The following is a 12,965-nucleotide window of genomic DNA, read 5'->3' as shown; positions in this document are numbered from 1 at the left end:
TTAGGCCTTATTTATCACTTCTGTCAGAGGCTGCAGTGGGAAAATGAAGAAAAGTTAAAGTCCAGACTTATTAATTTTTTATAGTTAGCCCTTGGTTCAGAGGGTAAGAGGCTGGATAAGATTGGGTAAGAGGAGATTCAGAAATTAATTATTAGTATAGTCCTGTCCTCTTGACCAGTAATAAGCAGGAGAAAAAAAATCCCACGAATTAAAAAAATCCATACTAGACAAAGGATAATTAACCTTTTTAGATCATTTGTAGTCACAGTATTATGAACTCTATATGCATATTGCTTCCCTGATATTATCATCATCATAATAAACATTTACTGAGCATTTATCCTAGTCAGCAATCATCCTGTCGTTTGTATGTATTTCTTCCTGTACTCCCCATTCATCTTGCTGAGACATGGGTACTCCTGTTACCCTTTCTTACAGAAGTGGATGCTGAGGCTTACAGTGCCTAAATATCTTGCTAAGGCCATTCAGGTAATAAATGGTGAAGCAAGAACTCGAAACAAGGCTGTTTGACCTAGACTGCCTGCACTTAACCTCTGTCTGGGTTGTCCTACTGAAGTAGTTGTCGATTTCCCATTACAGGTATGACGCAGTAGTAGGTACCTGGAGGCACTAAGTGCACTCATCTCTGTGGAACACATGATTCTGAGATGAATAAATTAACCTAAACAATGATAAAATCAAAGATCAATAAGTGAGGGGAATATAGAAAGGACATTTAATTTTTTATTTTATTTTTTTTTTATTACTTTGACAGAGGAATCACAAGTAGGCAGAAGTAGGCAGAGAGGCAGGCAGATAGAGAGGGAGAAGCAGGCTCTCCGCTGAGCAGAGAGCCTGATGCAGGGCTTGATCCCAGGACCCTGGGATCATGACCCAAGCCGAGGGCAGAGGCTTAGCCCATTAAGCCACCCAGGCGCCCCTAGAGAGGACATTTAATACCATGTTAAAAAGATCAGGGCTTGACCTGATAGGATTGGAATGGAGACTCCTATTCTATTTGCATACTGCAGCTGAGATCATTTGAGCCAGGCCACCTGCATACCAGGCTTGGTGCTGGCCTGGGAGCTCCTTACACCAAACTCTGTGTAAGGGACTTTGGTTTTCCAGGGGAGTGGATGGTGACGATAAAATCACACAATGTGCCAGGCTACCAGATACCAAGTATGACTTCATCCTCAAATTAGTTTGGGAAATCCTGTGTTAAACAAAGTTAAACAGTTTTTTGTTTTTGTTTTTGATTTTGTTTGTGTTTGTGTTTAATGGCAAGATTTCTCAGAGCCTTTAAGATAATAATATGCTTTATGACTATCCAAGAGGTTATTATAATTTGGGAAACACTGAAAGAAATACCTGTTATTGAGTCACTTTCTCAGGTTGCCTTTCTTATAGCATATCTTACTCATTCTAGTTAAAATTTATGACTTCTTTATAAAAATCCTTAGGAATGACCTCATGTTTTGACTATGGCTCTAATATTTTTAATTTGGTAGTTGAGATTCAAATTTAACTAAAGAGATTCAAATTTAACTAAAAGGTCTTTTCATCTCTCTTTGAATCATGAGTTTCACTTGTAGAAGACGTGTGATTTTGTACCAAAAAGAGGTCTGAGAGTAATTATTAAGAAAATCATTAGGGAGCCTGAGATGGGAACAGCAAGGAGAGTTGATGGCACCCTGTTCGAAGCCTGGTTCCATTTCTCCTGCCTTTACCACCTTGCTCCCAGGACTGGAGTGGCACTGGTAAAATGTCCATCTTCCTGAAGTTGCTATCAGATGCACCTTGGGGTGAAGAGGGGCAAGTGTAGATGGTGGCTCTGATTTTTCATCTCTGAAACTATTCCCTTAAAAAGCCTGGTTCAGTAGTGAGTTGCACTCAATAATCAAAATGATTCAGTTGAACTATTTTAAAGAAAAAAATATTTAAAAAATTGCAGTCTCTTGCCAAAGAGGTGATTCTTCTTTGAGTTCAAATGTGCTGTCGTTTCTTCCTCTATGTATGGTTTGGTTTGGTGAGAGCTACTTTGAGACGTGAGTAGACCAAACGTGGGTCATTAATAGGGCAGAGGTGACTCTTGAATCACTACTGTGTTTATAAAACGTAAAATACACGTATGGGCATTCTTAGGAAGACACATTTTTTTCACCGGCATTCATTGGACATTACCATCATCAACAAACATTTACAGATGTAAATATTTACAGTCTGCCTGTGAAGCAGAGTTTTAAGATAGAGTTCTGCAGGGGTGCCTGGCTGGCTCAGTCAGTAGAGCTTGCTACTTTTGATCTTGGGGTCATGAGTTCAAACCAACTCGCCCCCCCGCCCCCCATAGAGCTTAATAAAAAAGAGTACCGCCCTCACTAGGCACACTGGTTAGATAAGGGATAGACATGTGCCTGAAACTTTAAGTAATAAGACACATATGCTAAGTGTTGAGTGATACAGATAGTATGAGAATTCTGATGGGATATGGTAGGCAGAATAATGTTGCCCCCTCAAAGATGCCCGTGTCAAAACCCTGGAATCTGTGAAGATGTTATTTTGCGTGGCAGAGAGGAATTAAGATTGCTAATCAACTGACCTTGATATGAACAGATAATTTTGGATGATCCTGGTGGGCTTCTTGTAATCCAAAGTGTCCTTTAAGTGGAAAAGGGAGACAGAAGAGGTCAGAGTGAGTGAGAGGAAGATGTAAAGATGCTGCGTTGTTGGAGGAGGGGTCCACAACCCGAGAAATGCAGGAGACTTCGAGAACAGATTCTTATGTTGAGCCCCCAGGAGGACTGCAGCTGTGCAGACACCTTGACGTTCAGCTTATTGAGACCTGTTTTGACTGCTGGTCTTTAGAACTATAGTATAGTCAGTTTTTGTTTGTTTAAGCCACTAAGTTTTGGTAATTTATTACAGCAGCAAAAGGAAACGAAATACAAGGATGCTGAAAAGAAAGAGGAATCAGGGATAGTTTCATGAAGAAAGTGGTTTTGAGCCAGGCACTGAAGATAATTAAGAGCAATTGTAACAGGGTCATGGAATTTATGTTCCAGGTACTAAACTAAGTTCTTTTTTTTCTTAATTTTAAAAAATTAACATATAATGTATCATTTGTTTCAGGGGTCTAAGCTAAATTCTTTATACCGTTGAATTCCTTTAGCTCACAATAGCTCTATCAGGATAGCATTTTTTCTATTGTGTAGATGAGAAAACCTAGGTTTAAAGAGGCTGAGTAACTTGTGCTGTCACCAAAGGGCAGGACCAGTCACTACCACTAGTAAATAGCTGGCCTTTTCACAAGATGGCAGCTGACATTCATTGAGTACTTACTTTGCAAAGGCAAAGTGCTGAGGATGTCATGATATTAGCTCATGTAATCCTCTTAGACTCTAAGCATGAGGTGATTGATAATTTTTCTGAGGCACAGAGTTGTCTGGCCAGCAAGGTAGCTGAATTACAGGAAAAGAGACTAGAACCAGAAAATCCAATCAAGACGCAATAGTCCTGACAAGTGCTGATCAGAACATAAAATACAGGTAAAGGGGTGCCTGGGTGGCTCAGTGGGTTAAGCCTCTGACTTCAGCTCCCATTGTGATCCCAGGGTCCTGGGATCGAGCACCGCATCAGGCTCTCTGCTCAGCGGGGAGCCTCCTTCCCCTGCCCCCTCTGCCTGCTTCTGCCTACTTGTGATCTCTTGTCTGTCAAATAAATAAATAAAATCTTTAAAAAAAAAATACAGGTAAGGCAGTAGCTATGGTGGGTGTGGGGGGCAGATTCCAGAGACAGTCTGCTTTGTTGAAACATAATTCCCTTATTGAAAAACACTTCCCATATTCTCTAGTTTCTCCCTCTCTGTGTGATTAGGGTGCTGCATTTTAATGAGTTTAGACATTTTAGAATTAATAACAGGTGTCAGTATGGACCATGCTGTAGACTAAATTTTTCCACTTACCAGAGACGCGTGGGTAGCAGTCACATAAACTCTATAATAAGCCTCCTGAAGTGGTAACTCACAGAGATTCTCTTTAATTTCTTGGTGTAGTAATAACTCGCTTAAGTTCAACAACAGCAAATATATATTTATTGAAAACCTGCTATTTAAAAGAGCAGTATACTAGGGTGTCTGGGTGGCTCAGTCGGGTAGACATCCATCTCTTGATTTGTGCTCAGGTCATGCTCTCAGGGTCATGATAAGTAGAGCCCCATTTCAGGCTCCCCACCAAATGGTGAGTCTGCTTCTCTCCCTCTCCCTTTGCCTGTCCCCCCCCTCCCCCAGCTTGTGCTCATGCTTGAGCTCTCTTTCTCATAAATAAATAAATAAATAGATAGATAGATAGATAGATAGATAGATGAAAGACCAATATACAGTTTACTATAGGAGTCTCCAAAATGACTTCTAGCCAATTTGGAGACATACCCGAATGAGGGTGGTAGAACGGACTGGAAGGAGGAGGTGAGGAAGTATTAGTGTGAGTAATTTTGTAGAATGAACCCTAGCTTCTTTTCAAGTCGACATATATTTGCAGTTTTCTTTGCCTAAATAAAAGAACCATTTAAAAACTTTAATAAAGCCTCTGAAAACTCTTATCTCATATATGTACAATTCCACCCGTGAGCTATTTGAGTGGAACTACTTCCCCAGTCTTTCCAAGAGTCGCCAAAGTGAGATTCATGATCCATGAATATCTTCCTCCTTCTAATGGATGGACATATTATTTTATTTTTTCTGTTTCTAAGTAATGAGGTAATGATATTGTTCCTGCAGGAAATTCTTTTTCAGAATGTGTGGATCCTTTGGTTAATACTGAATGGCATAGGGGTGTCTGGGTGGCTCAATCTTTAAGCATCTGCCTTCAGCTCAGGTCATGATCCCAAGGTCCTGGGATCAAGCCCCATATCAGGCTCCCTCCTTGGCGGGGAGCCTCCTTCTCCTTTTCTACTGCTCCCCCTGCTTGTGCTCTCTTGCTCTCTCTGTCAAATAAATAAATAAAATCATTTTTAAAAATGGCACAAAGGATTTCTGTAGGATTGATCCATTTTTTAATTAATTTATTTTTTAAGATTTTATTTATTTATTTGACAGACAGAGATCAGAAGTAGGCAGAGGCAGACAGAGAGAGGGGGAAGCAGGCTCCCCACTGAGCAGAGAGCCTGATGTGGGGCTCGATCCCAGGACCCTGGGATCATGATCTGAGCCGAAGGCAGAGGCCCAACCCACTGAGCTACCCAGGCGCCCCAGGATTGATCCATTTTTTAAAAGTAACATATACTATATACTCCCCAAGTTGGAATTTGATAATAATTCTTGGGAGTATGGTATAGAATCCCTTTATAGATAATACTAGTTTTAAAGATACTATTCATTTTAATACCCTAATATGAGGTAGAAGGTAGCTTTCATTATACCACTTCCTATTCTGTTGTGAGCGTGTCTAAGTATTCATTCATGTCAGCTTGAGTCTTCCTGCTAATTTCAAAGAATGATTTAGAACTTTCTACTGCCAACTTGAGTTAGTAGTCTAAGTTCCCTGCCCAATGGGGTTTGATTTTTCTGTCCAGTTAAGTGATCAAAGCCAAATCCTCAAAGCCTGAATGTCTTACCATGGATTCTAATAAGTTCTAAGTTAGCCATTCTTCATAGTTTTAATCAAAGCAAAGGATGACATTTGCATTTTTGTCATCTTCATTTCAAAGTGTTTGCCGTATTACTAGATTCAGAATCACCCTGAATAGTTGCACATCAGTAGACTCTGCCTAGCCATTCCCAAAAAGCTGTCCCTGCCAAAACAGGGGCCCATTTCTACCTAAGTGGAGTATCACCTAAATATATAAACATTGGATTCATGTATGTCCAGATTATTTAGAATCACAAGTCATCAGGGCAGGAAATTTTGGGTAAAGAGTTCTCCTACAGAGTCACCAACCCATGATAATAACGTCCTCTCACTCTCTTGATCTCAGACCCCTTGATGTACCTGGGTTCCCCCATTGCCTCCCGATAACATTTACACTCACACAGCCAACAGCACCCTTTACACCAGTTCTGCCTCATGTTCTGCTTGTGTTCTGCTTGTGGGGTAGTCTTCCATTTCCCAATTAGTTTTTTTAACCAGGACACATGGATGAATAGGAACAGGGAATGCAAGCATGTTTTCTTTTTCTCTCTCTTGCTTCACTGTGTGTGTGTGTGTGTGTGTGTGTGTGTGAGAGAGAGAGAGAGAAAGATACCTACAAAACCAACAGACTTTACATTGCTATCTGGCCACGCTGACCTTCACATTGAGAGTGTGCTGCTGGCCTTTGGTAGGCCCCTGGAGTCGTTGCACATTTGCTGTGGATGATGCACTGTTCGGCAACTAAATGTTAGACTTGGAGCCTTCTTATTTTTAGGAACTCTTTCTTTTCATATAAATGGTGAGACTTTTGTCTGGTAAGTTATTTGTATGATTCCTGAGTATGTAAAAGTTCAAGAAACCTTTGCAAGTATATTCTCTCCTAATTGTTTAAAAATTAGAAACTCTGAAAAAAAAATTGGAGGCTGGGGTTATATGCCAAGGAGTATTTGATTTGAAATAAATAAAATCCATATGCTTAAAGCACTATATATAGACAAGATGAAGTTTTCATATTCGCTATGAATCTGTTCTCGTTTTTCTTAACGGAGATCTATCCAGATGTTTCATTAGAGATGGCAAGATCCAGATCCCAAATCTGCCCTCGGTGCTTTGTTTTGTTCAGTCTTGGATTTTGAACCAAAATAATAACCATTTATTAATTTGCCAAAAATTCAGCATCGCCACTAGTGTTGTTTCTTGACAATTGCACAATCATCTTGATTGTCATGAAAATTACTTTGCTTTAAGTATGTAAAAAGTTGTGTAGACACACAGATACACAACAGATACATACTACATATATACGTATTCAAGCTAAAAGATGGGTTATGGCAAAATGTGAAATCCGATTGTTTTTATACTTTGAGAAAAAATAGTAGGACAAGAACACCTTTTAATTTGTTTTCCATTGTCAAGAGCTGGGGGAATGGGGGTTATTGTGAGTAACAGATGATTTACCCTTACCCTCAAATTATGAAATATATGGGTCTTGGGAGTGTTAAAATGTTACAATCACTGTGCACATATATTTGCAAAGGAATATAACACATACAATGCAGAGGGAATTTGGGAGGGAATGTTAAAAATGTCTTCTAACAGATTATCAACTAGTTTGACAGAGAAGTATGGTGGGGAGGGATTTTATATCTTCTTAGAGCACAACGTATAAAATGACTGTAGAATTTCCTGTTTTAACCAAGAATGAAGGAGAGCTACGAGGCTTTTGCTTCCTGAGTGGACACATTCCAGCTGTGCAGATTGGTCATAGCACATCTGCCAATCAGAACAGGCCCTGGAGGGAAGCCCTCAGATGCTGAGTCTTGTTTTCAGGCATCATGACTCTGTTTCTCCCCTCCTCCTGTGTGTTGTACCACTAGGGAGATTTGGTGGGGAGTTTGCTATTCCATGCCTAAATAAACTCTACGAAACTAGGATCCCAGCCACAGCAAATGGTATCCTGGGCAGATTTTTAGCTCATCGTTAGCCACAGGTAAGAGTTGTTGCTTTGTTATATGAGGATGGCTGATCTGCCTCCAGTTTTCCGCTTTGCCTTGAGATATTTTCCTTTTGTTAACAAAACTAGCAGCCTAAAGCTGAAGAAGAGCGATTGAAAAAAAAATGATTAAAATGCGTGCTATCTTGCTACGACTTTAAATTTTTAGTGCTCCACAAGTGAAAAAAACATAATGTTTTTATTGAGGGTGGGTAAAACGAAGTTAAATTAAAACAAAAGTTTTCAAAGCGGCAGTAATACGAGGTCACTGTGGAGAGAAACTGGAACCAGAAGCATATTAACATTGTGCTTTTTGAGAGCAGTGTATCTATAAAAACATGTTTTATTGTGACTCTTCCTACATGTTAGTCTTTCAGAAAACATACTTCCTGTGTACTAACTCCTTGGTTTAGAAAACATTTCTTTTTCATTATGAACCTATTTAGAAAGAATTGATAAATACATTTAACTGTGTGAATCTTAATGCCTTTTCTTCCGTAGTTCTCCCGAGAAGTTTTATAGTATGTTTTTAGTATCTTTATGCTGTTCCACAAGCAGTAAAATTAAGGGGGAAAATACTTCCTGTCCAGTCTTTGTTTTGCCATTAAATTCTGTATTGTTTGTATTAATTCAGAAGAACTTCAGAAAACTGTATTTTAATAACATTGCATAGGATTTTATTGTGGCTTATACTTTGCTTTCTGTTTTAAGTTTTTCCAAAGCACTGAGACCTTTTCACTTTGTTTATTCTTAAGCATGTACTGAAAAAAATTATTTGGAGTTAAAAAAAAAAGACAACCTGTGGATTTTGTAGTCCTTTCTCTATTATACAGTTGTCTTCAGGTTAATTAACAGCCTTTTACAGCAGCCTTCAAAGAGGCACATGTGAAAACTTCAAGCAGCCATGTCCTTGTCTCTTACCCTGTGGCAAAGTTTCTCAACATCAGCTGTATCGACATTTTGGGTGACATAATTCTTTGTTGTAGGCTGCATTGTAGGATGTCTAACAGCATCACTGCTCTCTACCTACCAGATACCAGTAGCTCTTTCTTCCCCAGTTGTGACAACCAAAAATGTCTCCAGGCATTGTCAAGTGTCCCCAGGGGAAGGGGGCACTTGTGGTCCAGAATCTCTGCCCTCTATGTAGCACATTACACCTCATTATCAGTGAAATGTTGAAACCCAGCTTCTGAAAAGTTCTGGGCACTAGAGAGTTAAGGATGAGGCTGTCTGGGTCTTAGGGTGTTTGCAGATGTTGCTGTAGCTGACTGCTCATTTTCCCCCCCTCCCTATTCTGTTGGAAGCTTTTGCCAACCATGATTCATGGAATGATTTTTTTGAGCTGAGTAATCTGTGGCTTTTCAGTTTCCTTACTTTCTTTCCTTAGCTAAATTTGTTTGGGTTTTAGCAAAGTGTTCAAAACAGCAAAGATCTTTGAAAATGAAATAATATGTGTAATGATATACTTTCCAAGTAGATGATTTTAACAAACCATAAAAACTTTCCATGCCTGTCTATCTTTGTATCCTTTGTACCTCTTCTGTCAGACAATTCCTTTCAACTCTGATGAACAGCCTCATACAGGGGAAGACACAGCAACCTTTGAACAGTCCTTGGTGAAATCTATGGTATGGCAGCTGGCATTTGAGAACTTCTTTCCCAGAGCTTCTGAAGAGTATTTTGACATGTTACTGTCTCCTTCCTTTACAGATCGCAACGAACGAAATAAACCAGAGCATCGTTCTTCAAGGTATGAGTTTATGGTTTTTAATAATTGTGTATAACACTTCTTATTTGGAAAATATTTGGAGGCAGTTCAAGTATCCCTTATCGAGCTGCTGTATATTTGAATCTTCTGTGGCAGTCAGAGAAGCTTCACAAGGGAAATACTGTTCATTTTCGGAACAGAAATTCTTTATGAAATTATTGACTACTTGATCATTCCTATGAGTGACAGCTAAATCTTTACTCCCCCCAAAATTATCCCTATTTCCTTCCTTTGGTGGTTTATTTTCTTCCCCTTTCTTTGATATTTTTATAAGATATATGTATATATTTCTTTTTTCTAATTATAAAACTAACATGGGCTCACTGTAAAATATTTTAAACATTCTTTTTTATATAAAGCATTAAAAAACAAAGCCAAACAGCCTGTCTCCATTAGCTAGAGATAGCTGGTTACTGCTAGAAGTTTGGTGTAATTCTTCTAGTTTTTCTCAGTATCTATGTATTCCAGTTGAATTCTTGAAGTCCTTGTTAGATAGATTCAAAGGCCGGAAAGGCTGTTTCACACATACCGAGAGAAGATATTTCACAAGACCTTCACCAGCACTGAAGAGTATTTTTTAAAATCCTTGTCAAACTTACAGGTGGAAAATGATCTAACTTCTACTCATACACAAAAAGATAGGCCTGTGTTTGATTTTTTTTTTTTAAGCCTAGTTCTATGAAGGATTATAATTCCTTTAATATTATTTTCACATTATTTCACAGTTCATCACTTTTGCTTTGCATTTTGTGTTGTGGGAACAGATTAAATGGTAATAATGCATTCACTGGGTTGACTGGGTTAGTAAACCAAACCCTGATGCTTTTAAGGGGCTCCTGGGTGGCTCAGTCATTAAGCGTCTGCCTTTGACTCCAGTCATGATCCCAGGATCCTAAGATCAAGCCCCACATCCAGTTCCCCGCTCAGCAGAGAGCCTGCTTCTCCCTCTTCCTCTCCCCCTGCTTGTGTTCTCTCTCTATCTCGCTGTCATATGATAAATTAAATTTTAAAAACAAAAGACAAAAAAAAAAAACCCACACAAAAACAAACCCTGATGCTTTTTCAAGGTATCAAACCCAGAATACATTGACCTCAAATGAATAAAAATACAAAGTCTATGAAAATTCCATTAGTTGGGTTCCTCCATTTTGCAGAAATTATTAATCAACATATATCAGTGAGGCCTAATCTGGGAGAAAGATACAGTGGAATACTTGGAATGTAAGGCTGATTTTTTTCCAGATATAATTCATATACTTTAAAACTCACTCTTCTTGGTGTATGCTTCTATGAGTATTGATGAATACATATAGATATGTAACCACCACCACAATCATAGAAAAGTCTGTGAGACTGATTTTTTTAATACTTAAAAATAATAACAGAAAAAAGGCAGTTTAAGAGAGAAGACTTTAACTGTGAATGTCATAAAATTGGAATAGTAAAAAAAAAAAAAAAACACTTTGTATGATAAAATCAGGATCCGTAAGACACTGAAGGTTTGGTAAATCAAGCAATAGAAGTTTTAATTAGAACAAATAGGAATCCTTACACTTGGCTCTGAAAGACCAACGGAACATAAGGACACAAGGGGGTTATAACTTAACAGTATGTCTGAAAAAGTCTTGAGGATTTAGTTCTTTGGAAATTTGTGGTGAGCCAAAAATATTAGGTCATTGCTTCCACCTCCCCCAAAAATGTGAGCTTCAGTTTATTTATACTAAAAGAAATAGAATGTCTAATAAAAGAAAAGTAGTAGCTCTAGACCATGCTTTTTGATATTCTATCTAATTCTGGATCCACAAGGCCTTGAAAAATTGAAGTATGTAGGTGGACTGGTTATGTTGATATCACTTGAGGAACTTAAAATAAAGAATAGAGTTCCAGACTCCACTCCAGAGAATCTTACTCAGTAAGTATAGGTGAGTGGGTCCTGAGAATCTGTACAGTAAAGAAGTCCCTCAGTGAGTCTGTTGTGTGGCCATGTTGGGAACCACTAGAATAGAACACAGCAACTGAGTTGAGACTGGGAATATGAAAGAGAAGACTAGGATGTAACTCAAAGTTAAGTCCCAGGAAGACTTGTGTAAAGAGTTTGGTGAATTTTTAGCCTAGGTGTGGAAGTTTGTGGGACAGAAGTAACTGGCTTTGAGCACCTGAAGGGCTGTTATGTAGAAGACTCTAGCATACTTGTTTCTCCTAAAGGCCAGTCTCCACCACCAGAAACCAGGGATCCTTCAAGGAATGGCTAATTTCGGGTCTGTGGAGTGGAAAGTACAGGGGAGTCCAGACTTATGGTGTGATGGAAAGATGGGAAAAGCTCAACTAATGGGTCATACCAAAAAGGCCTAGAAGGCAGTTTCAAGAACTTCCTGCTGGTCAAATCTGGGACACTTTGAGTATCAAAAAAAGAAAGAAAACCTTTAAGTGGTAATGGATTCTAACACATTGGGTTTTTAAAAATCCATGCAGAAGAACTTGTAGAATCAGAAAATCATCATTTTATAATTCTTAGTATATTAGTTGATTCAGGCAAGGATCATCAAGTGGCTATTAAAAGTTGGGCAATAAATTGTTGGAGGAATGAATATTCACACACATTGCCTTAAAATTATTTTTAACTACAAAGGGGGAAATGTAACTTTTCAGTGAATAGTTCGGGTGATCTCATCCTTTTTTTTTTTTTAGGATTTTATTTATTTATTTGACAGACAGAGATCATAAGTAGGCAGAGAGAGAGGGGAGGAAGCAGGCTCCGTGCTAAGCAGAGAGCCCGATGCAGGGCTCAATCCCAGGGCCCTGATATCATGACCTTAGCCGAAGGCAGAGGCTTAACCCACTGAACCACTCAGGCACCCCTGGTGATCTCATTCTCAGTCAGGCAGTCAACTTACATATCATCACTAGTGAGACATCCTGACAGTATATCTATATCGATAGATCTATATATCTATATCTATATCTATATAGATATATAGATCTATCGATATCGATATAGATATTAGATATATAGATAGATAGATATAGATATACATATAGATACCACTGTTGTAGTACTAGTCCTGGCAGAAACAGGTAATGCAATAAAGGTACAAAAAGCCTTAAAAAAGTTCTAGATTAAAAGAGACTGAATTTTTCTTTAACCTGGAATTTTAAAATCCAGATTTCTTTTAAAAAAAAAGGTACTTTGGGGATAATTTAAGAAATTTTATTTTATTATTATTTTTTTTAATATTTTAAGATTTTTTTTTTTAAGGATTTTATTTATTTATTTGACAGAGAGAGATGACAAGCAGGCAAAGAGGCAGGCAGAGAGAGAGGAGGAAGCAGGCTCCCTGCTGAGCAGAGAGCCTGATGCGGGGCTGGATCCCAGGACTCTGAGATCATGACCTGAGCCGAAGGCAGCGGCTTAACCCACTGAGCCACCCAGGCGCCCCTAAAAAATTTTAAATATGAATTTTATTTTAGATAATATTTTATTAATAAAACTTTTCTTTGGGATATTTAAAAGATGTTATGTGAGAGAATGTCCTTATTCTTAAGAGATATACACAAAAGTAATAGAGGTAATGTAGTCTTA

At 38.5% G+C, this 12,965-nt stretch overlaps 1 protein-coding gene across 8 annotated transcripts in view; it reads left to right on the top strand.

Annotated features, from left to right (window-relative positions):
• The window catches only part of SH3D19 (SH3 domain containing 19), a 179,157-nt gene that overhangs the window by 81,802 nt on the left and 84,390 nt on the right, over positions 1 to 12,965 (top strand). For 7 of the 8 annotated variants that reach the window (XM_059373683.1, XM_059373675.1, XM_059373704.1 and 4 more), the window contains exon 2: positions 9,328 to 9,367. In XM_059373683.1, coding sequence (XP_059229666.1) covers positions 9,328 to 9,367 — 40 coding nt within the window. Of the gene's footprint in view, positions 1 to 7,599; positions 7,615 to 9,327; positions 9,368 to 12,965 lie in introns of those variants that run through there. The other variant, XM_059373719.1, reaches the window with a different exon arrangement.

Source organism: Mustela nigripes, chromosome 1 (genome assembly GCF_022355385.1).
Source record: "Mustela nigripes isolate SB6536 chromosome 1, MUSNIG.SB6536, whole genome shotgun sequence".
NCBI lineage: Eukaryota > Metazoa > Chordata > Mammalia > Carnivora > Mustelidae > Mustela > Mustela nigripes.
The sequence above is the reverse complement of the archived record's forward strand: the minus strand, read 5'-3'. Positions and strand labels throughout refer to the sequence as shown.